Here is a 26,312-nt window from a genome sequence, read left to right on the forward strand (position 1 = left end):
GAGAGGTCCAGGTTCGAGTCCCGGCAAAGGCATTGCACGTTTTTCACGTCTTCCGCATAAAAAAAAAACCTAATGACTTTACAGTAGCGCCCTAACTAAAAAGCGGTAGATAATGATTCCTCACCACCAGGATTTGGAGACTGGATTCCCTAATCCTTAGTCGCCCTTTATTAGGGGAAGTATATAAGATATTTTCTCCCTCCTTTCTGCATGTCTTCGTGGTGTAACGGTTAGCACACTTGGCGCATATTCGAGAGGTTAAGGTTCCAGTCTAGGCGAGGGCATTGCTCATTTTTCACATCTCCTGTTTCAAAATAATCTAATGTCTCTACAAAGTGTTAAATTAAATTAATTAAATTATATGCCCATTTTAATTAGACTTCAGTGCTCAGCGAACGGACAGTAGTATTAAATTAATGCGGAAAGTTTTTTTTCCGGTAAATAGAAAACTGAGAAAATGGCTTTTTATTTGGAGAAAATTCTTTTTGAAACCGGGATCTTAGAAACACCTGGAACACCTTTTCAAAAATTAGTAGCAATTAGATTATTTAAATAGAAATCAAACGTAAAATGTGAATGCATTAATAATTAATTTTTTGTAATTCTCAGTCATCATGCTTTTCCTTTTGTAAAAAATTCCTAAATTGTGCCAAACTCGTTGCGTTTAAACGTACGTACTGAATAAGTTAACAGTAAGCTTAACTGTGCTCGAATTAAGAGTAAAAGATTCTTAAATCTGAAGTTCTGGAGATCCTGAATCTAGATGTTCCAGTCCGGACAACTTGAAGTTTCATTGTATTTAATCTATGTTGGGTTGCTAATTTTTTTCTTAAGAAAACATTGCATATTTAAAGTTTTGAAAATACTGGTGCAAAACACTTAAATTTATTCTTTAGCAAGCATTTAATTTTGATGAATTTTTATCGAGATTTTTATTTTGATGAACATACTTAATTGGATGGTTGAGACAGAAGTCCTAAAATGTACATATTTATAGAGCTACAGATGTTATTAATAACATTAATGTTTAAAAGCCCATTTTATAAAAGTAATTGCTTACCATACTGCATACTGCATCTTAATTAAAAAATTCATATTGTGTCTTATATTTTTAGTTGTACAGTTTTGCTCTATTACGTCACAAATTATTTCGAACTGAAACGAAATAGGGATTTTAACCTGTGTTTTTGAAATATGCTAATGAGACTATATTATTCCGAATAGCGTGCTAAGAATTCAACATTATCTACCGTAATTATTTTTAACAAATTCAAAGGATATTTTTGATGGAATATATGTATGACAAAAGAAATGTACGCAATAATTCCACTCATGTGCTATATTGCGGAAGAATACTTCTGAAAAAGCAACTGAAAATAGTCCCAGTACTGACTTCAATATCTATGAGAGGAAACGACAGAGCCTTTTCAGTCTTGTTTACATCTACTAATTTAGTGGATATCAGGTAAGAAATTTTTGGATTTCTTATTTTGTTAGTAGGCTTTAAATTGAGCATTTAAAGGTTTAAGAGTGTATATATTAAATAAATTTTTACGTTGTTATAGATTTTATTTTAAAAGATTCCTTTCGTACTACGATTATTGCAAACGGCTTAAATTTAAGAAACGGGAAAGGGTTTAGTATAGTTCATGTGTCAGAAAACTAGCTTCGGCAATACTAAAATAATTAAATTACAGTTTCATGTTGGCTACATAAAAAATTTTCATTCTTTTGATTTATAATTAATAGAACCAAAATTAAAAATTTCTCAGATGACCTAGAAAATAGCCCAATGGCGAAGACTTGTGCATATTGATAGCTCAACTTGGGTTCGAATTCCGCGGAACGGGTTAAATTGCATCGGTATTACCATACATTTTTGCTAGTTTAACACGAATATGGTGCAATTTTCCTTGGATGTTTTTCGTCCAGTCGCTGAACACTGGTAGTTCGTCTGGGGTTCGAAACCCGGTGAGCGGACTGGCTGCATGGAAGTTTTCGTGGTTTTCCTATGTGTAACGTGTATACAAGCGAGTTTTCCTACAAGTTCGATGCTTCCCCGGAGGCATTTCTCCCTTTTGGCAGGTGGCCCACCAGCGGCCGAGCGGTAAAGTCGCTGAACACTGGTAGCTCTGTCCGAGGTTTGAATCCCGCGAACGGGCTGGCTGCGTGGGTGTTTCCGTGGTTTTCCCCATGTGTAACGTGTATACGAGCCAGTTTCCCTCAGTCTTCCACGAAGGCATCCCTTCCCTTAGGCAGATAGCCCTCGAGGCTTTGCCGTAATTAAATAACCTAACCTTTTAGGCAGATAGCCCTCGAGTGTTTTGCCATAATTAAACAAAACGAACAAATTCTTGGATTTTTTACTAATGTATGTTTCCACTTAAGAACACAGAATTCTTGTGCTTTGTTGTAACTGCCTAAATTCAGGATAAATCGTTCAGGACAACATGCAACAGAAAGTAATTCTAAGAAAACCTTCATTATCGGCGAATATTGCAGATAAGCATAGTGAATATAAAAAAGCAGGTTTCAATTTGTTCCTCTATTTCAGTTACTTTTGTCTAGATGTCAAAGAATTTTTTAATCTTTTTCTGCTAGTTAAATTAACTGCTTCCTTCCTTATTATTAAAACGTTTTTTTATCGCTCTAAAGAAAACCTTCAACAAATTGGTTTTGCGTGCACGCATTTTTTACAGTGTACGTCCAAAAAAGAACACTGGAATTTTTCCTAAAAAAATTAATCTGAACGTAATCGCTGAATTGAGTCACTGTTCGACCACTAATTTGATCAGTCGTTTGCATTTTGTATGTTTGAAAGAATGAACCTCCGTTCATTTGTTTGTTGTTGTGACTTATCTCGCTTGCCTGACAGAAACATCCAAACAAGTTTACGAAATTCAACTTCTCAAGGAGTGCAACATTGCGTCTGTCGTTGGCAAGAAGTCTCAGATCTCATTTTTATAGTTTTCGCGTACTTATTGTTGGTTCTTTGCGTATGAATTTTAACAGAATTATTGTAATTTTCATTGTATACTTAAGGTGATTGCCCATTCATACTCGAATGGGCATGAAGTATTGTGCCGACAGATTCAAATTTGTAAATGAAATCGTAGAAACATCTTTTTAAAGCAAATTTCAGTTCAGAAAGCTCCCTTATTTAGTTTCCTCTTACAATTTGAAGCTATTTTGCCTGATAGATAACATTCTGAAATAGAAATATTTCTTTTTATTCGAACTGGAAAATCGTATGAGACGTCTTCTTATCTGAACTTTATACTGGAAAACTTTAAACTGGAACTTTCAAAATTGGGACAGGGGAGCTGCGCATAAGAGCAAATCATCGACAGGGACAATTCTTGTCTCGTAGTCAAGATAAAATTCTCGTTTTTGGTCTGGTGTTAACTATTTGACAGTAATGCGAAATCAGGTGAGAAGTCGAACATTTGCCGTTGTCCGCTTTCGTGTTATAAATCTTGATTGTGGTTTTTTCCTCTCCAGAGCGAAAGATCTTATAAAAGCTATTTAGAATGCCATATTTAAACTAATAAATAAAAAATTCTTTCTCTTTTATGAAGTGAAAATCATCTCTTTATAAATTAACTTATTTTAACGGAGCTGTGATTTGAAGCTTAAGATTTTGCTAAGATTTCCTGCTAAAATCATCTAGGTATAAATTAGCTTAGCTTATTTTAGCACAGCTGTAATGTGAAGATTTTCTTAAGCATCCCTGTTGAAATTCCTTATGTATCAACCAATCTGCATCTGTCCTGAGCCAAATCAGACAACTGTTTTAAGAAACGTATTAGGAAACCGTATCAATAAAAATATATCCTTCCGCATTCTTAATGAGTTGCATACTTTTCACTTCTTAGATAATAAAAGTTGTCCACAAAATAATTCTTACTTTAGGTACATAGCCCTTGAGTGTTTTGCCAGAATAGTGCAACCGAATCTATTTCTAAAGTTTTCTTGGTAATTATAAAAAAGACGGTGATCGCTTAAACTTTCTTTGCGATTGTCTCGCTGTTTGCCGTGAAAATATAGAGAAGTTAGTTTCAAACTTACTAATCCAGAATAGTTCTTCTTTGATGATTGTGTAAAGAACTCTAGGTTGTTTTACCATGGTCAAATAATCTAAATATTGATTTTACTGAAGTTGATTCCAATTTATTTTTATAAAGTTAATTATAATATTTCATAAAAGAACTCAAATCAGGTTTCGTGGAATAGAAAATAATTCATCACGTGCATGAAGTCTGTTTAGGCATTCCCAGTTTGCCCCGACTGGGTAGCCCAGACTAGATTCGGATGATACTTCAGAGGTTAAATAAACTAAGTTTCTCGCACTGTAAACTTTAATAAATTGATACAGTCAATAGTTCTCTCCCCTTTAAAGTTTTAAATGAGATTACATTTTGGATATTTGGGCACTACAGCGGCCGAGCGGTAAAGACGCTGAACACTGGTAGGTCGGTCCGAGGTTCGAATCCCGCGAACGGGCAGGCTTCATGGGCATTTTCGTGGTTTTCCCCATGTGTGACGTGTATGCGAGTAAGTTTCCCTTAGAAAGTCCTCCACAAAGGCATCCCTCCCCTTGAGCAGATAGCCCTAGTGTGCTTTGCCATAATTACACCACCACATCTTGGATATTTCATCCACTGGTTTGACAAACTTTTGAATTCAGATTTTTATTTATGGTTAACTATAAATACTCCGCTTGACTGTCTATTTTAGAATTTAATACTTTCTAAGATTTTGCGAATATTTGGATTTTATCGCGAATTTTCGAATAATTCCCCGAATTTTTAACCCTCCACACTCAATTTTTTAATTTCTATTACAAATGTTAGATTATTTTTGTATTTAAATAATTTTTATATTTCGTTAGATCTTTTACAAATATATATATACTGTAGAATAATCCTATTCCATAATAAAAGCCCAAAATTTCAATTCCAATTTTACTGAAATTTTGAAATATGAGAATAGTTTCCTGAAACTTGATAAAATCGCCATTCATTACCTGATGAACACCAACAATTAGCCTCAACAGTGAATTTTTTTTATGAAAACATGCTCTTGGTTAAGAATTTATGTATGTACGGTATAATGCATACAAACAACGGCGAGCTAAATATTAACTTCCGCCTTGAAATAAAGACGTTGAATAAGATTTTCGGAGAAAAATATATTTAGAATATTGCGACAGCAAACCTCTTTCAGGTAAATGTTCTAGTCTGTTACTGTTGGTTGGCCACATTCAGCTGATCATATCATGCTCATTAATTCCCTTTTTATAAGTTTTCAATGACTTTGAAAATAGGCCAATTTTGCTTTGAAAATTTTGCTGTTCTATCAAAGACAAATCCCAAATTTTGATGCATTTTTCAAAAATGCAAGGAAAAATGTATCAATAATAGTTCATTTATGTCAATCTTTACAAAAACCGAAAGTAATCAATGCGAATCATTCGCGGTTATATCAACTAAATCGAGCTGCTTGGTGACAGTTTCAGTAGTCTGATTAAGAAGTCCCGAAAAATGTTACCTAAAGTAGATAGCACTCTTGTGCATTGTTATATTCAAGTAACCTACTATAACCAAATTAAATTCGTGCAAGCCGTTATCTTTGGTGAATTAAATTTGTTTAGAGATAAATTAAGAACATCTGTTATTTTAAAAATGTGCTGTAAAACTACTTTAATTAATATACTTTTGCGAAATATAAAATTAAATTATCAGATGTTTAATTCTTTTGCGCGATGTATGCAATGAAATATTTTCTCAAAGCAGCAATTTGGCTAAAAGGTTAGCCCATAGACGTTTCTGTTTAATCATTCAAAGAATACCTTTTGAATGGCGATCTTGGAGTAGATATATTTATATAATATTTTAATAAACAAATTTTTAATTTGTCTTCATGAAACAGTTTGATAGTCACTACCATAAGCCAGAAGTTACTGTTAGTTTGTTTTGATTATGCCAACAAGCACGCGAAAGCTAGCTGTTTGTAGCAAAAGCAGCGCAAGACGATGTTTGGGATTGCAGCAGAGGCAAACAATTTAGGGAGAATTTTATTTTCAAAAATAATCTTAGCTGATATCTTTCAATTTTTTGTATGTGCAGTGAAATTGCTTATCCTCAATGCTTCAAAACGATTCTCTCGTGTTTCCTAAAGCTATAAAAGGAACTTTAGGGAATGATTATTGATGAGGTTCAATAACAGCGTTTCCTAAAAATACAGGTTATTCCAAATAAGAATGATTTTAAAACGAAATGGTAATCATGTGTAAAATATTGCCACTGCCACTAATTTATTTGTGCTCTGTATGCTCCTCAGGCTTAAATACTTTCAAGTCTAAAAATAACTTGGGAGAAAAATCTTAATATTATTTAATAAATCAATCTTTTGTGAACCTCGCTAATACTTGAAAATGTATATGTGGAACTCATTATTTAGTGCAATTTTATGCCCCAAAAAATCAATGATTAAATGCGAATAAATTTCAAGAAGGGTAAAAAACATTCATGCTAACTATAACAAAATCCAAGAATATTTATAAAATTCCCCACTTTTCTGGGCTATATCCTGAAGTGGGATACTATATTAAAACCTGGAACTCGGGTGGTTGGGGCTGTCGGGTATTCAGGAAATTTCCCGAGGTGCCCAGAGCCTGTGACGCTGCCCTGTCACCCGATATTGACTGTTTATAAAAAGATGAAACATTGACCTTATAACTGTACAAGTCATGTAGCAAAAAACACTTAGAAAGGAAACGCTTTGATGAGGAAAAATATCGAAAGATAAACTAAGGGTAACCGTATCAAACTTAACGTTTTAATCCCGTCGTCGTTAGCTCTTCACATATTCATAATTGTTGGATCTAATTCTTGACTTCACTGCATGTAGATGAATTTCCCAGCTCCACTACCCAGATCATTTCATAAAATATTATAAAGATGGCGTTACTTTTATGCAAGTAGGTAAATGTATGCCAAGATAGAGAAAATTGCATGGATGTACTGGTACCCTTGACGAAAAACGTTTCTTCACGATAACTATATAAGTCTGTCGCCACATTTGCGACTTTATGTCAGGGCGCCTTGTGTCTTGGCTAAGGACGATCAACTTGAAAATCTGCCGGCAGCTTTGTAGAAATTGCCGACGAATCAAGAAGATTGACTTTCACCGGGGCTTCTGGCATGCCTTTACGAATATTGCGTTCCTCACGATACACCGAACTTCATATGGTGCTGGCACTTGCGTTTTGGCGAAATGCAGGTAACTTGAAAAAGCTACCGGCATTATTTTTTAAAGTTCCTTGCGATGTTTAGACCAAATCCACCCACCCCTGGGAGTTAATTGTTCCACTAAATCCTTGAGGTTTAATCAAATTAATGTTGATATTTTTGCTGTCCAGATGTTTAGAGAAAAATGTATCCAATTTGAGTACTGTCTTTATTACAATGGTTTTATGTTACATCTTATGTAAATGGTAATTAAGCTTTTAAATACGTCATACATGGATTTACTCTACATACGTATTAACTTTACGAGGTAATTCATACAACAAACCTAGATTAAAAGTATTTATACTGCTAATTGGCAGCAATAATACTATCTACGTAGAATCTGTCTATAGATAGTTGATGTTTAATTATACTATGCAACTGCGTTTAATTCCCAGTATTTAATTCTTCGTACTGATTTTTAAGTTAAAATATTTATTTAATCGTTATAATGGTTATAAGTTTTTGAATTTGAATTAAGTATTAGGTGAAAATTTATCCTGGTTTAGAATTCAGTTTCAAAAAATGGGCATCCGCCCCCCATTCAAGGCTTGCTATGCCTCTGAAATATGCTACAAAATTCCGCTCGTAGAAGGCAAGAGTAAGGTTTTCCGCAGAATACTCCAATTTATAAAAGTGGTCCTCACTTGAAAAATGATTGAATGCTACTTTAGGTCAGTTGTATGTAATCATTCCTACAGACGTCGCCTTTTTAAAAAGAAGTTGTAATCAAAGCTCATAGATTGGGAGAAATTTCCACCTTATTGTCACTTAACAACGTTCTATTCTGCCCGAAGAGCGTGTATCCTCACCATGTCTGGGAGAAGTTCAAACACTTTGTTAGTGTATGGTAGCCCGTTGTGACTCGCATCGTCCTACCAACGAGAGAAGTTGATGCTGATTATCACTTCACGAAAAAATAGTCTCAAATCCCTCTTTATGAATCTGATCCTATTTTTAGTGTTTGTATTTTACCTTGAAAAAAGTGTAACATTCTTTTCGGCTCGGTTTCTTGTTGAGAGAAAGCTCAATACGAGTTTTCTAAATGATTTTAAGTTCCATATTGCCAGTTTATTTTTCTGCATAATTATTTATGAATTTAATTTCATATTTTAAATTCTTGTGGTTTCCCATCTTATTGATAGATCGGAATAATGTGCCTTTTTATTTGTAGCGTGGAGGTATGCAGTAGTGCAACTGCATTTATAAGCTACACATCTTAAGCGATGCAAATATGTAATAGATTATAAATGTTGCATATTAGAGATTGCAGTTTGTAAGAAACCAATCTGGTATTTCTGTCAATCAATAAAGTGGGACTTCAAGACTTCCATTCAATATAGTGAGTACGGGGGTAAAAAGGGAAATGGGAACGCGCACTAGGACTATCCGCCTAAGGGAAGGGATGCTTTTGTGAAGAACTTTCTAACGGAAACAGACTCGTATACACGTAGCGAAAACCACGAAAACGCTCATGCAGTCAGCCTGTTCTCTTGGAATCGATGTTCAGCGATTCTACCGCTGGGCCACGGGTTGGCTATGAACTTAATTTTATGGAATGAATTCTGAATTTCATTGTTTGTCGAAGGATTCCTGCGAAACATTTAATCGTTAGGAGCAAAATTTTGCATGATTTATCGTAAAATTTTTAATGATGCTACATGATGCATTCACAAGATTTTTACAAGGAAAATAAATTCCAGGTTTTTTAATTGGCATGAAAAACGTTTAAAACTTCCGATGCTTAGGCCTCTGCATATTTACAATTTTATACTGAGAATGGAAAGCGATATTTCCCTATGAAAAAAAAGCAGAATTAGCGGCAGAAAATGAATTTAAGTATAAAAATTTAATGCAATAACTGAAAATTTTGACATAATTCAAAGGAAAGTTATATGAAATGTGTACATTTGTGAATATTTCGTTACATATTGTAATAAGCTTCTAATGAATATAAATGTACAATTTATAAATATTACATATTCAACAGTAAGATAATATCGATTTGTCAACTTAGCATGTTCTTCGATTATCAGTTTTCTAAAATTATTTTACTTGAAAATGCGCTGATGAATACATTGCGTCTTACTCGTATCCGCTCGGGCAGATGCTGTAGTAGCAACAGACGTACGAGTACGTATTTAGTAATAAGGTCGTTTAGTAAGTACGTATTTAGTAATAAGGTCGTTTAGTAAGTACGTATTTAGTAATAAGGTCGTTTAGTAAGTACGTATTTAGTAATAAGGTCTCCCTTAATTTCCATTGGATTTTCCATAACTATGAAGTTAATATCCTTTATATACCAAGTTTTTCTCATGGCTATAGAAGAGTTAAATCTCTTTCAGATGCTTCAAAAATAATTAAGGTTAAACCTTCCTAACTTTGGGATATATCTTCTGACCTTACTCTGTAAATTCAAGCGTAGTTCCGTCACATAGAAAACAATAGTAGGGGTTCGGTTACATACAGTTTGCTCTGTTCTTTACTTCTGAGCATACTGCAATCCATCTGGCTTTGACTTACCTTTCAAAACAAAAGTACATAAAATTTATTATCTACAGATTCCATGAGTGCCTTAATGTCGTTGAAAAATCACGCTCAATGTACTCATCCAGTTGCAACCAGAATCCTGAAGTGGAATCATTCTTTAAAAATTCGGGGATACCAGGTTCTTTATTCGTGGATCCCTGGACACGTTGCCATTAAGAGGAATGAATTGGCGGATATTGCAGCTAAAACTGCAACCACAATGTACAATCTTCAGATTCCGCTAGCAGACATTAAAGGGTTTGTCAAAAGCAAAATTCTCAGAAAATGGCAGAAGCAATGGGATGACAAAGTATATAACAAGCTGAGAAATGTAAAACTCACCATTGGATTCTGGCCATGTATGGCTTAATAGAAAGGTATATGTCTTGACTCGACTGAGAATTGGCCATTGTCGCCCGACCCATGAGTATCTTTTGAAGGGAGAAGAGAATCCCAGCTGCCCAAACTGCAATGCAGATCTGACAGTTCATCATATCTTGGTGGAATGCCAGAGTTTTATTTTCGCCAAAAACATTGTAATTGTTCAGAACTTGACTTAGGAAATTTAATTGGAAAAGCACAGCATTGTAATTTGTTTCTGTTTTTAAGATATTGGCTTTTATAATAGACTATAACCTGTTTTTTAAAAGATATCAGCTTTTATCATAGATTGTAATCTGTCTCTTTTTACCTAAGCTGGAAGTTTTTACAAATGACTAATTGCATTGTTACCATTTGTCTGGCGCAGATAACCTTGACAGGTTTTGTTCCAAATTACATTAATCCAATCCAAATCAAGAGTAGTTCAATAATTTTTCGTGGCATTTTCAATTTTTCATCGTTTGCATTTTTCACCACAGCAGGTCAGGTTCATGGAAGATGTTTTATACGTTCATTTCTTGATAATACCGTATATACTCGCGTGTAAGTCGACCCACCCCCCACTTCGACATACAAAATTCGTAGAAAATAAGAAACCCGCGTATAAGTCGGCCCCCCACTTCCGAAATCGATCGAGAAACTTCGAAAAAAAATTTTTTAAGCATTACATTTATTCAAAATCATTTGAGAAAAAAAAAGTAAATATACGGTAAAAAATACCTTGGTAAATAAACAAAATCAAAATCCTTCAACGTCTGATTCATGGTCAGATTAGCCAAACATTTCATAGAACTCTTCTGTCGTCATTGGCTCGTCATCGTACATATTCAGTCTCGAACTCTGTATTGTTACAATCACTACTACAGCCTTCGTCGTCATTTTCACTTTCAAAAACAGCCTCATCTTCCGTGCCGTCTAGTTCGTTGCTAATACAACATTTTTTAAATGATTTTATAATTATTCAGAGGGTATTTCGCAGGCATTCGCATTTTTCAGGGCAAAAACGTAATTTCCAAAAGTGTCCACAATTTTGGCCACCACTGTAGTTCGTAAAATAATTTAAGTCGTGAAATTACTTCAAGTAAGTGACTTATTTGATAAGTCGTCCAATTCGAGTGCGGGAAGAAAACAACTGCATTATACAAAGAAATTTTTGAACTTCCGATTCTTTTAATTTTTTATGGCCCCGCGTGTAAGTCGACCCCTCCCCACTTTGAAGTCTTTTTTTTTTTGCCCAAAATATCTCGACTTATACGCGGGTATATACGGTACATCCTTCCTGCATGCGTGTAAAAGAGCGTTTTTCAGCAGCCATCTGTACTATCGGTAACTTATGCAGATTTAATTTAAAGGAAGATCGGAACTGCGGAAGTGGCAGTTATTTATTTACTATTGACACACACAAAGGTTCATCACCAGCTTTGTGCGTTGATGTTGGTGGTGATTTCTACTCAATCTTTGCCAGCTATGAATATACCGTAGCAATGTCCTGTTCCATTAACTCTTTGCACTCGTATGTTTATGGAGACTTCCGATCAGTTCTGAATTTCATTTCATATTCGTTCAAAATGGAAACATTGTTATGGAAGCATATACATCATTCAGATTTAGTAGTTAAATTTAAAAAAAATTACACCCCTTGTTTCTAGTTCACTGTCTTACCCCCTTCCTCCCCAACAAAATCAGCCGGATGGGCGAGGTGGAGAAAGATGACTGAAACGCTGAAAACAAGCTTCTATTGGTTTCTTGAACCCACTACTTAATTCATCCATTACATTTCCCGGCAGAAAAACTAGCGTCTCGAAACAAGGCTATGAACGGTTCCTTATGAGAATTTTTTTGAACTGCGCATACGTCATTAACAAGTGATAGTAAACCTACTGTATTCTCATTTGATTTTGAATTTCAGTAGCTACTATCGCTGTTTTTAAATAACAATAGTAAAACCTTCCGCCTTTTTTGTTATAATTTCTGGTGTTGCATTTATACACATTTCTGTTCAAATTCTGGTGAGGGAGTTGGTTACTTAATTTCTCGTGGATTTCCCACTTATTAAAGTGAATATGAGCCAGTTTGCTATACGAAATCATACATGAAGTCATTCCCACCTTAAGACGGATACTTAATCCAAATAATACTACTCCTATCCCTTTGAATGCGCTCGGAATTTAGTTTCATGAGTTATTAACTACTACTTACTAGTTGAAGTTCCTGATTATATTAGGACGGCGGGATTTTCACGCGCAGAGCAGTAATACCAATTTCTGCTTTCAGTTTATGAAATTCAAGAACAAATTTTGACGAATGTTTTAATCTTTCGGGATATCCGGTAACCCGAAAATGCGTTACTTGTGAATCAGTCCGATGAAAGGGGGATTACTTTGTATTTTAAACATTTTGCTATTCTATCGCTCATCTTGGCGGACAAACGTGTGCCCAAGTGCTCCAGTCTGGGAAAGGTAAGCGATTTCAGAGGAATAACTTTACTCTTGGAGGCAGCCCAAACTATTCTCAACTATACTACACATCCATAAGCTCTCAGGCTAGCATCAGAAAAGCTATGGAGTTCTGCTTTTCATATCTATATTTAATATTTCTTCTAAATAGTACCTGGAAATTCTGAGGGGTTCAGTTTCTTCTCGGTAGGCTTTCCAGTTAAAATAAGACCAGATGGTAATATATCACCTTAAACGATTTTAGCAGTTCAGATTTCCTGAATAAAACATTTCATTCTAAGTCAAAGGACTGTAGAATCCACCAGTACCAAAACTACGGCCTGCGGTTTGCAAAAGGAAAAGTTTGGAGTTTGGTAAAGGGATGAAAATTGTTAAATACTCAGTTTCAAAATAAAAATGATAATTATTCATATTCCTGAAAATTCCTAGCATTTTGATCGGAACAATTTCAAAAGTCTAGTATCCAAAATTTTTTCTGATGACAAATGTATTTCTATTCTTTCGAATTAGTATGCCACTTACGTAGTCATGCTAGCTTCGTCGAAAATATTCACGATTTCGAAACTTGATTTTGGTTCTTGTTATAAATTTTGTTGACCACCAATAATATTGTCAACAATAAAAGCAATTGTTTACGAGTTCTGCTGTTTCAGGATACATTTTTAAATATTTCTAAAAGTGATGCTTAAGAGTAGCAGCAAGCAGAAAGGGACTAGATTTTAACCCGAATAAAACTCTTACAAATCTAAAAGTTTTATAGTTTTCATTACTACCATAACGATAATCTTTTCAAAAGAACAGTGTAACATCCCCATCTTCTACTACCTTTAGCTCTATCTGAAAAAAGATTTGTGTAATGTTAGCAGTAAAAGCTATCAAATGTTGTCTAAATTGTACCGGTAAATTAAAAATATCAGGATGCAAGTTCAGGCTAGTCTATAAACAATCGTTTAAAGAAGGTCTATTTGGTTAATGAGTTGAACCATCATAAACTGTCTTTTTGTTACGTTATCGTTTCTGATTTTGATACTCTGTGAGGTAAATGAAATAAAGTCTTATCATTTCGATCGCCTTTCTCAACAAGTTCAATAGTATGTTTAACTCGTAATCTTTTAACCTTTCTATAGTGAACAAACACAGTGCTGCAACTTTGAATGATTTAAGTAATTAAATATCAAATTTAAGTGAAGTATTCCTGTTGTCTTCTATTAAATGCTTTGAATATGGTTTTCACGGTAATCTTGGTATTTACCGTTCTTGTACTTGACATCGGATTCCAAAGATTTCATGATTTATATTTTTTTAAATTTTTAGCCCTTAGCGCTCCGCACGTTTTTGTACCACTGGCTACCAGAAACTCCGGCACATTTTTGCGGGATCCTGTTTTTAAATGCGGCATCCAGAATATCGGCATAAATCTTTCTTGTAAATATTTTACCTATTCTCCTTAACCACCTAAGTAATGCTACTGTGGCTGCTAATTTCCCTGAAATTCTTTTAATTTTTACCTGTAATTATCGAATAGTAGAAATCTATTCTTATAAGAATGTGAATTTTTGTTATTTTGCTTATAAAGGTCAACTATAAATTTTCAAAGCTTTGTTTCTTTAACAAAATTTAAATCTCCGGGGGGGGAAGTTTATTTGATTATGGCAGAGCACTAGAGGACTATCTGCCCAAGAGATACGAGGATTCATGGAAGCCTAAAAGGTACTGGCTTTAATACACTTTTTTTACACGTAGGAAAACCCCTAAAACATCCGTGCAGGCAGCCCGCCGCCGAGGTTCGAGCCCCGGGCCGAACTAGTGTTCAGCGGCTTTTCCGCTCGGCCGCTGATGGGCTCTAAGTCTGGGGAGAAGATATTGCTAAAGATATTGTTTTTAGTAGTTCAACAACTATAATACGATAGAAATCTGATATTTTCTAGTTTGCTTTAACGACATTTAATGTCTTTTCTAGCGTAGTTTGATCTTCAAATGAGTTAACAGAAAGTGATTCTTTTCTAATGATCGAAAGATTAATCTTTCATAACTAAAGGAATTGATACGTTTTACATTATTACGAGTCAAAGCAGAAGTTTATATAGATCTGTTTTCATTGGGATTATATGACGAAACTGCGGAAATTTTATTCCAATCCAACATTTTTTCCATTTTCTTTTTATTCTCATGAAATAACAAATCGTTTCTAAATGTTTGTTACTACAAAAAAATGCGTTATACTTTTTGCTAGCGGTCTTAAATTATGTGCTTTCTATCTAAACACACAAATCTGCTTGATAAAAAAAATCTGCCTTGATTTTTCAAAAGCTCCTTCCCCAAAACTTAAGATTTCGCAATCCGCCGATTGATGATTTCCGTCCTCGCAAAGGGGACACTTGGAATCGGCTGACTCCGCTAACAACTCAACTGTCGATGGCTTATTTGTTTTGATGGAGGAAAGTTTCGCTTTGAAAGATGGTAACTTTTCTAATCACAAGAACGTACCTTTTGAATTATGAATGATAGGTGTGCTTTCTCTGCTGAGTATTATTTCGTTTCTCCAAGTCTAATAAACTTTTTAAATTTTCGGCTATAATCAAGAATGAATTCATCGGAAGCAATTTCAGCATCGAAAGGCGTTCAAATATTTCCGAATGAATCTGTCTATTTTTAACTCTTCAAGACTTCATCGGCGTTTCGGTGTGATGGAGAAGTTCCCTTGCTCCGTTTTCATCATTATCATTAGGGGAAATAAGTTTGTCCTAAATGCGAATTAAGATGTTAATTTGTTCAAATCTGAAATGCAACAGTTCAAGAGCAGCATCATAATTATTTTCAACAACGAAACCAGAAATTGCTTTGGCGGCCAAGCAACCAAGAAAGCTTAAGTAAATTAGTTTTTCTATTTCTTAAGCCCAGCTTTTCATAAATCGTACTTTCCTTTTGAGCTACAAATTCTAACCTGTACGAAGGGTAATTGTAATATTTATGGTCAATCTGGGTAATTTTATATATGAGGATTCTAAATACAACAAAACTAAATTAGAAACTGTGTATTTGAAACAAAATTAACGACACATTTACTCCTTCATTTTAATTATTACTCCTAGTACTTTCTGGTAATTCTTCTATTTCAACAATTAGATTGATACTTGTCCGCCTGCGTACGAGCGGTAAATTCGCTGAACACTGGTAGTCCGATCCGAGGTTGAAATCCCGCAAACGGGCTGGCTGGATGAGCGTTATGGTTTTCCCCATGTGTAACATGTATACTAACAAGTTTCCCTTCATTCTCCCCGAAGGTATCCTTTCCCTTAGGCAGATAACCCTCGGGCTTTGTAGTACTCTCATAAACCAAACTAAGCCAATCGGGATACTCTTCTGTGGAATTAATTTCCACATCAAAATTCTTTAAATCTGTTTCTTTTAGTATAGAATTGTCAGTTTGACATTTCCAATTTAAGTATTCAAATGATAAATACTGCTTTTAAATTATTCACGGCTTTATTTTCTTTAATAGTATCTCTTTACTGATGAGCTTTGTGACGGATTTTTCACTAGCTCTTTTCCAGATTATTCAATTCCATTGCACATAAAGCAAATGTCTTACTTTTTTAGATTTACTATATTCAACTATTTAATGGAATTCAAATCTTGACACTTAAGATTCCTTCTAAATAATAGTCAAATCATTTTTAAATGTTCTTAAGTCCTTTTTCCAGCTGACAAGATGCACCGTGAAACAAAGGCAGAATTCAAAAGCGAAAGTTTTGTTCTAATCCATATCATAGTTTCTAGTTTTCATTTTCCATGTAAGCAGTGTTGTATATTAATACTTAATTCAAAATATGGTTACACTATTTACAGCCTAATTAGCAAATGAATCCGCGTATATAATAGCTATAAATCGAAGGATATGGCAGTCTTAGACTGAGTGCATACCTAAGTTTGCGAGCATAGCGTTAAAATGTACACTTGTGTAAGTGACATCATCACTTTATATACAAGCAGCATGTATACATATTTCGACCCTATGAGGTATGCTCTCAGCTTAGGTATGCACGCAGTCTAAGATTGAGCAGAACGGAAATGAAACCAAATTTCCAGTTATGGAGAATTTTGAATTTTCCTGCACTTTCGTATCTACGCATACGATGTACCTTGCAAATAATTTTTTTGGTTTTTAGCTTTTCTTTTACAAAAGCTTTTTTAGAAAGCAACCAAAACAAATAATAGTACATATTTATTTGACTCTTTTTAAAACTTTCATTCATGTTAATTATAAGTATTCTAATTATATATGTTTATTACTTAGTTACGTTATAAATGTTGGTAGCTTAACTTTCTCATTTCATCTGCAACCCGTTGCGTTTTGTGTTATTCTACCATGGAATTTATTACCCATGCGGCTTGCTAAATTTTAGTTTTCCTGGTATTTCTGTTAGGCAGACCTTTATCTTTGGAAATACAATTATATATTGCTTAACAAATTAGTTGATTTAAAAGCAATTATGAATATTTCTTATTTTTAACAATGTTATCAATTAATACTTCTAATTATTGTAATTTATAATGTAAGTGATAATTCTTAAACATTTGCACCATTATTGTAATTAAAAAAGTTGCTTTAATTTCTAACATAAGTACAGAATAGCCCAGCAGTGGCAGAATAACAATCGTAATTTGACCCGGGGTATGAATCCCAGTGAACGGGCTGGCTGCACGGTCATTTTCGTAGTTTTCCTCGCTTGTCATAACGTGGATACGAGCCAGTTTCTCTTAGGAAGTCCTCTACGATGGCATCGCTATCATTTGGCACAAAGCACTTGTGATTTGCCATAATTAAATAAAGTAATCTATAAAGAATGATTATTTTTGTGTCCCTTAACTATTAATTTTACATTTGTTCTATTTTTAGCCAACATGTCAACACAAGAATTGTTTCATTTATTTCTACTCTGCTTATCCTGTTTCGAAGTTTTGTTTTGTGAGTATATTGGAAAAGATTCGTTCTCAAATCTCGCATCAATCGAAGAGGAAGCTTTCACCTCGGAGAATCCCAACTTTCTAGACGAATCGTTCACGCGAAAGCTGAGAGTAGCCAAGACAGGAAGTCGATATTTGGAAGCATTCACCTCGGAGAATCCAAATTTTCTAAACGAATCGTTCACACGAAAGCTGAGAGTAGCCAAGACAGGAAGTCGATATTTGGAAGCATTCACCTCGGAGAATCCCAATTTTCTAAACGAATCGTTCACACGAACGCTGAATTCGATATTTCGAAGTCGATATTTGAATAGAAAGCGAAAACCAAACACAGGTGATACAGAGTTCCTGTTTGGCCTTATGGGAGATGACTTTCACGTAAGCAGTCTTAATTTATGACTTTTATGTGAGTGAAATGAAATACATTGTATCATCTTCAAAAGAATCTTATGTTAATGATTAACGTGCGAAAATTTCATTTATATATTTTCATAGTTCTATTTGAACTTGTTGTATAACTTTTCATTCTTAATTGTTTCAGATGGTCTTATTAGCAATTTTACTTTATTTCATTTTAGAAACTATTATTAACTTCATTTGCATTTTCAATCTTTATAATTTCCTGCGCATCCGGGTATTTCCTTACAATTTTTGTATTTCCCGAGAGTATTTCGTCAAATATCATAGTACATATTTTTCTATAACATTTTTATTTCTTTAATACCTATAATTTAAATTCATAACTTAAAATTAATAAAATGATTATTTCATAAACATTTGCACCATTTTTCGTAATTAATAAAAGGAGTTCCCTGCTAAAAATGCCCCGTAGAAACCCATAAAATTTTTTTACGGGGAATTGGCCTACGGAATCCCTGTAAAAACCCTTAGAAAGAAACCCGTACGGTTGTACGGGTACCCGTAGGCCAAATCCCCGTAAAAACCCGTACGCCAAATACCCGTATAAACCCACAAAAAGAAACCTGTACGGTTGTAAGGGTACCCGTAGGCCAAATACCCGTAAAAACCGATGGAAAGAAACCTGCATGGCTGTACGGGTACCTGTAGGCCAAATACCTGTAAACAGAAACCTGTACAATTGTACGGATACGAGTAAGCCAAATCTCTGTAGAAACCTGTAGAACTGTAGGCACTATAAACAAAATCCCAGTGAAAACCCATAGCCAAAAATCAGAACTTTATATACATATCCATTGGCCAAATTTCCACGGGTATTCATATACATAATCCCTATAAAAACAATACACAAAAATAGAACTGTAAATCAAATTTCCATAAAAACGTAAACCAGCAGAAGTATATAATTAGCACTGAAATGTACAGAACTAAATGGCTGAGAAAGCATGTAAAGTAATTTTAAATAAAATTCAATGCAAATAAAAATTTTTAAATATCTAGAAGCCTACGAGCCCCTGTCCTTAATTCACGTCAATATCTATAAACATTAAGACACAATAACACGCCGAATATCTATTACATATATATATTATTTCATTTGATGGTTGCGAATCATTACTTTGACTGTATATATATCATTGATTTCATTATAAATATATGCATATATTTGTATTTCAGTTCTTTAATTGGGAAATTAAACAATTGTATTTAACCACATCAGCTTGTTTAACAATTTGATACCTAATGAGAAATGTATTGCCCAAAGGATGGTACTTTCTAGCATCTGCTTAAATTTTAAGTTACCTACAGTGCCCTAAACCAAATTAAAAAAGAAAATTAGAAGAAACCCAAATTTTCAGGAAAAGAAACATTATTAACAAGCAAGCAAAAAGAATACGGGACTTGCAAATTAGAAACTTAACATAGAGTTCAAATTTAGCATACTTGCTACCACTTAAGGCTCGCTTACCACTGATAGTAACATCCTACAGTTTATTATGACACGCATGCACATAGATGTTTTGCGTGGAAGAAAAAATGAATCCTAGAATATAATGTAGTGAAGAAATAATAATGGCTAATCTTTGGAATATGGCAACAGGTAGTTTGGCGACATTTTGGTAAGGTTATAAAGGTTACTAGCTAGGACTTTAGCAGTGTACATGGATAAAGTCATAGGTCGACGTGTACATGGATGATACCGTGTATGTGCAATTCTTAAAAACGCGGCAAGCAGTTTGCGATTCTGCGCTGTCTCCGAATTTCGCACCTAATCTTCGTCAGGATTAAGCATTTTTGTTCCATAAAAGTTCTAGTATAAGAGTAATTTGGCTAGCAGATTGTTGGAAAAAAATGTTGAGTTAAAAAAAAATGCCTTTACTTCGTGAAAACAAAATTGCGTCCAAAACAAAACTAGCAGGTTGCTGTAGCAGGGTTGGTAGCTAAATTTTCGCCAAAAAATCGCCAAGTTACCATAATCCAAAGATTAACCATAATATACACTGTGTCGACCTCTTATTACAATACTTTGAATGTTACCTGTATCTCTCAAAAGATAAATGAAACATGAAGATAACATATAATACTAAATTTAGTATGCAAAGCGTATTGCGTTCGACAGTATAGAAGAGGTTCGAATCCCGCAAACGGGCTGGCAGCATGGGGGTTTTCGTGGTTTTCCCCAAGTTTAACGTGTATACGAGCCAGTTTCCCTTAGAAAGTCCTCCACGAAGGTTTCCCTCCCCTTAGGCAGATAGCCCTAGTGTGCTTTGCCGTAATTAAATAAACCAAACCAACGTTCAGTATAGAATAATAGCTCGCCGCCATCTACTTACGAATGTTTCAGGCTGATGTGTGAATCTTCGCTGAGTTAAGTAACTGTTCAGCAAACGAAAAAACAATATTCATTCTTTGTTATATATATTGTATTCATGTTTGTGGTCTTCATTTTCATTCATTGCTTAACCTATATAGTAGCATTTTATTTGGCTTTTGGAATTTTCATTTTTGAATTTATCTCTACATTAATATGATTTTTTAAAAAAGCCAGTGTTAAAAGCTCCTTTAGTGTAAAGTAATTGGCATATGAACAACGGAGGTTTAATTTTTATGCAATGTTTACTGAATTATTAGATTACTGCATCTTCAGTCATATCAATTCGTAAATGTTTGGTTTTCTTAAGTTGTTACGAATTTCAAAGGAATTAATGCAGGAATATCTATTGCACTACCTATTGCGGATAACATTATTCAGGAAATGTTTCCTCCTAATCTGCCTAAATTCTAATAGCTAATTCTGCGCAGAGGTATCACTAGGCGGAATGGGCCAAATACCTCGGAAGCCTAGCTCTTGGTATGGTCACTTTAGGTGTGAAGGCTATTTCAGTATACCCAGCTAAAACATAGCACGCAGAAACTCTTCTTGGTGAACAGAAGTCACAATTTCGGAACTTTGAAGATCTTTGCACTTTTTCTTTAGCTATTACCTTTGCTCGTTCCCCCTCGTACATTCATGTGCAAAAGTAAGCGAATTTGCAAATTGTCTGTTTTTACGAAACTTATTGAACCAAGCGTAATTACTAATTAAACCGTCGAAGAATTATGCAATTATTCAGAGTCGAATACGTATGTGTAGGCATGCATGCATATCTGAGTGATTGTGGAGGAGATTTCGACGATTTGTCCGCTCTTATTCTTTCAGGACATTAACTGCGTTTCTCGCAAGAGTTGGAAAATTTTATAAGGTATCAGGTAAAATGAGTAGCCACGGAAGTATGGATGACTGAATGAGATTAAGAGTTGTATGTAGATTGGAGGCTGGGCAGCAACAAACGCAGGTGGCTATAGAGCTTGGTGTAATGCCGTCTGCAATTTGTGGAAACAGTTTTAGGATACTGAATACATATCGAGAAACGTGGAGAAGGTGGACTAATATCCGTAACGAAGAATGAGGATCATTATTTGCAACTATCTTCGCAGTGACAGAGCCCCTGAAACCAGTTTCAGGGTCTACAGTTGTTCGAGGACTTGATGACATACGGCGATATGTCAGAATAGCAACTGTTTGCGTCCCACCCACTGCAGCACGCAAGAAAGTGCATTCAGCATGGCGCAGAAAACATACCCCTTGGACCAGACTTCAGTGGACCTGACTTCAGATCCCCATTTCTCTGCTAATATGTTCATCGATGAGGCATCCTTTACAAAGGAACGAATATTCAACATACATAGCACCCATTTCTGGGCGATAGAGAACCTTCATGCAACATTGTGTTGTGCAGAGTCAGTTTTCGGTGAATGTTTAGCCTGGTATTGTGGATGATCATCTTATGTTCCTTAGTACTTTGTCTATGTTAAAATGTTCAGGAACCTAGTAAACTAAGTAGCGACTTATCGCTGAGTTCGAATATTTATTGCAGAATTTGGAGAAAAATTGAAATGCCCTTTTATTCACTCAAGTAATGATAACAGATGACCTCTTCTCAGGCGTACAGGAAAGCCTCTACTTGGGCTTTAACTCAAGAGAATAAGAAACTAATCTAATACTAAAACGGATTTAGCCGAAGCTAGGCACAAATACCTAACGTAGTTGGCCCTTAATTTAACCTAGCAGGAATTATCAACAGACACATGCAAATACGGCCAAGCGTAGTAGATTTAAGAACGAAGTAGCCAGACGTTAAACACGCGACACTAAGGACTCTCACCTTCATGTAAGTATTTAAGGACGTTTGATACTTAAATACTCCTAGTTCGCTTAAAACGCAATACTAATCTCATTCTGGCAAGGAATAGTAGATGAGAAATGAGAATGGACAGTAAAGCATGTTTAAACTTAAAATAAGAGTTAGAAACTTAAAGTAATCTCTACAATCTAATGACTAATAGTTTGCTGCTTGTATGCAACAGACAATGTGGGTTCAACAGAATGGTGTCCCTGCCCATTTCAGCCGTAACTTTCGTACCCACCCTATATGTCGAAATTGCCCAAAAGTGGATTGGATGAAGTATTCCGGTGCATAGCCTTGCTCAGTCATTGGACCTATCATGTCTCGATTTCTTTTTGTGAGGTCGTATAAAGACACTGATTAGTGTCGCCCTCGTTGAAGATGTCTAGGAGCGGATTGCACGAATCGCAGTAGCTACCTCAGAAGTTAGATATGGCTGGAATATTTCAGGATATTCAGAACTCTATGCGCCGGAGATGTGAAGCCTGCATTGAAGTCGATGGCCAAAACTTCGAACATTCTCTTTGAGCTATGTTACTTTTGTTCATGTAAATTTATTATCAAAACTAATATCTTGCTTGCCATCATTTTATTCCTGATGTTTCTGTTTACACCACCGCATCAGGAAAGCGTTTCTAACCATGTAGGTTATACACCATAAAACACTCCCACAGACTACTTAACGCGACAGATGAACAGCTTAATTCGCTTCGCGCTTTAGAACAGCATTTCAGATATGATTTGGAGAAAGATCACGATGAATTTTTTACTATGTTGCAATACTTGTGTAAACAGCATCATCTTTCATCTCATGTAAAGTCTCGTTATAAACTTTTCACATCGTGTAGGAGTTTTTGATGTCAACATCTTTAGCTTAGCATTTTCGGATTACTTTACGATGTGATCTACTTGTCATCCGTTTATGGCCGTTGTCACCGAAAAATGTTTTCACTGCCATACACTGACTGAACATGTATATAACCAACGACCATGGATTAGGTGGTCATTGTTCCTCAATGGTATATTCACTTTAAAAATATCCGTCAATTTGTTGCAATGCTTCCCAAGAATTGCATTATGAGAACCCTCAGTATGGATTCTAAAACTTAATTTTAAAATTTACCAAGTTTACTTCGCTGCTATTGCTTATTTACCATGCCATTGATACATAATGTATTAGATTCACACTAATAAAACCCCCACTACCCTCCCTGTCCTGTGTTGGTGATCACTGTAGGACATAACCAATAGAATTGACGTGTACTGTTGTCCTGGAGTTCAATGTCAATTTAAATGTCTCCTTAAATTTATTGTGTCGTCTATCACCCTTATCATTGGCTGACCAGCAGTTTTGGTGAACTTATAAGTCACCAGTAGCCAGTCGTTATGGCCACCATTGGTGTGTTTATAGTTTTAAAATCTGTGCCAAATTAACTGCCGTGGTCTATGCTGGTAATCAACTTTTAACAAACAGTGATAATCAATCTAGTAACTAACGGCATTGGCAGCATCGAAGTCCTACGATTTAGTTTTAAATGAAAAATTTACCTAAATTTACTTCATCTTCACAATAGCAATAGCAGTTCTAGTTAATAACATCTGATAAATTAAAATGCATTTTATCTATTTTAAACAAAATAATGTTTATAATTTCATAATTTTTATTAGCTGTTTCTGACGTCATACATTACGTACTTGTAAAGGTAACATTTTTTGCTTTTTGCATTTATGTATTTCTTATAAAGTGTTTATTTTCAGCCTGAATGGATGTCAGCAAGAAAGCCAAAGAAGCCCTGGAAAAACTTGCCTTTGAGTGAATTAAGTTTAAATGTCTCTGAGAAGATCTTGGCTAAGCAGAAGCATTTAACGCTGTTTGAAAATGTCAATTTTACGAAAGAGCTTGCACATCTGCAACCGGATCTTTTGCCTTATGAAAACGAGATAAAATCTTGGTTGACAAAGAGAGCTTCATGTTCAGTTTTTTTTAGATGGAAGAGTCTAGGGCGTTCTTATTGGCCGTCATGGTTTCGTTATGGGTATTGCCTCCATCAGTATGAAAAGTGTTCCCTTCCGTTTGGTATGAGATGCTTTCCCGCAGAAGCAATAGAACTGTATTTCTTGCGTTGGAAATGCTCGAAACGTATCAGAAGTCGTAGAGATGTAGCTAAGCTTGTTATCTATACAAATATAAAGAATAAACACAAGATGGATTATGCATCAACTGAAAGGACAAGATGCTATTGGGAAAAAGTACGAATACCTATTACCGTGACCTGCCAATGCTCTTGCTAATTACCTTTAGACTAAATAGATATTTCTCGTTTCATTCTTTTGATAATAACGATAAACAGAGCTCAGTTTTGACTCCTTATCAAAGGAGAGGACTTCAACGTAGCCCAAAGTACAGCTTTCTGCACTTGTCTACAAACTTCTCTTTTTACCATATAAGTGCATATTAAACATATGCTAGTGTATTAAGAATGTAATTGGATTGTTTAATTTTTACTTGTTTAATGACTGTCTATTGGACTATGGCATTCTATGCAATTTCCCTGTTGTATCATGGCTGGATATACCGCTGTCTCGAGTACTGCGTATTTTATCAAAAATACATCCAAGTATTGTGATCAGAGAATAACGAACGCAGCAGCAAAGCAATTTTTTTTAGCAGTAATATTTCTGGTTGTGAATAATACAGTTCTGAAGTATAATGCGGACAAGTGGAAAACTTCACTCTGTGCGAGCTTCAAAGAATCAAATTTCTGCCGTTGCTTAAATTTACACTCGTATGTATTAGTAGTTAGTATTGTAGAATTTCTCTTCCAAAGAATAACTGTCTATGCTTTATTGCTAGTATGTTTTTGAATATAAGAATGCGAGAAAGAAACCAAAATTGCATAACTTTAATTCACTTCTTCCAGATATCAATTTCTCTTGGCTGTATTTCTGCGAACTGACTAAACAGCTGGCATTTAATTCAAACAGAAAATGATATTAAAATCACTAATTAAAGTGATCCTTTTCTCTTCATCTACCTAAAGATTTTAATGAAGGAAATTTTTATCGTAAGCATGTGCCTTTTTAACACCAGTTTTAATATGTGCTTTGTAACAAGAAACGGGATTTTAGTTAACACGACCACTCTTTTTTATAACGAGAGAATACTGTACTTAATGCAAATAAAAATTTTTTGTTATTTGATTATCTTCTCTTACTTGGAAATCAGAATCTCAGATGTTTCAAGTTGTCTTCTAAATTGTTCTTTTATTAATTCAAAACTAATGTATGAGAATTAACTACTTCTCATATTACATTTTTTTGAATAAAGGGAAAATTGAATTCCCGTATACGGCCTTAATTTTGCTACATGCTGGATAACTTAACGCGTTTAGCCTAAAGTGTTTTGTTTAAAATACTTATAATGGTACATAATCAAATTGCTGTGAGCTGGTTTCGCTAGATTTTCATATGGAATGCATTTAGTTTGATGTTGTCTAATTCACTATGAGACTGAATAGATGTGTAGGTTTGCCAACTGAACAATTATGTCCTGAAACATGTTGCTTGTACCAACTACAATAGATAACATCTTCAAAATATGTACCTGCAGAATTATGTATGTCCCAATGTATATCATGTAATTTACTCCCTTTTACTTGAGCTAATTTAACACCGAAAGGTAGGAGTACCGTTGATGCCGCCGCCGGTGGCAGTACTTAGTGTTCACTGGAGTCGCAATTTCCATCACGACTCGAGGGATGATGCCAGAATGTTGTTAGTTTTCTAGTTAGTGTGTGGGGGCTAATACCTGCTTACTTAAAGTAATTAGGTGGCCCCCTCACTTCTACATAACATAACTGAACAATTAAATATATGCATCATACAAAGCAATATAAACGTTTATTAGAATATCATTTGCTTAAATTTGAATTGAGTTTGATTAAAATTTTTGAATATATTTAACCTAAAAAGGCATATATGTATCTATATTGTTGAGTGCATACGGGTTAGTTAGATTGAATGCTCACGGAATCTATGAT

General features: G+C 34.8%; 1 protein-coding gene across 1 annotated transcript; it reads left to right on the plus strand.

Moving 5' to 3' along the window:
* Positions 1-1,309: 1,309 nt before the first annotated feature.
* On the plus strand, positions 1,310-25,473 carry LOC118187338 (noggin-1-like). The gene is made up of 3 exons (XM_035357534.2): positions 1,310-1,465; positions 17,559-18,004; positions 24,031-25,473. Exons 2-3 carry the CDS (start codon positions 17,564-17,566, stop codon positions 24,562-24,564), a joined length of 975 nt encoding a protein of 324 aa, XP_035213425.2. The 5' UTR covers positions 1,310-1,465; positions 17,559-17,563; the 3' UTR covers positions 24,565-25,473.
* Positions 25,474-26,312: the final 839 nt, after the last annotated feature.

The sequence above is a fragment of the Stegodyphus dumicola genome, chromosome 7, assembly GCF_044657685.1.
Source record: "Stegodyphus dumicola isolate Sdum_Otavi_A_Nest chromosome 7, ASM4465768v1".
In the NCBI taxonomy this organism is placed as follows: domain Eukaryota; kingdom Metazoa; phylum Arthropoda; class Arachnida; order Araneae; family Eresidae; genus Stegodyphus; species Stegodyphus dumicola.

What these genes read in the sequence shown, in the direction of transcription:
- LOC118187338 (XM_035357534.2), top strand. Translation starts at nt 17,564, where the DNA reads ATGTCAACACAAGAATTGTTTCATTTATTTCTACTCTGCTTATCCTGT. An exon ending in TTATGGGAGATGACTTTCAC is followed by an intron (nt 18,005 to 24,030) that starts GTAAGCAGTCTT and finishes GTTTATTTTCAG; the next exon opens with CCTGAATGGATGTCAGCAAG.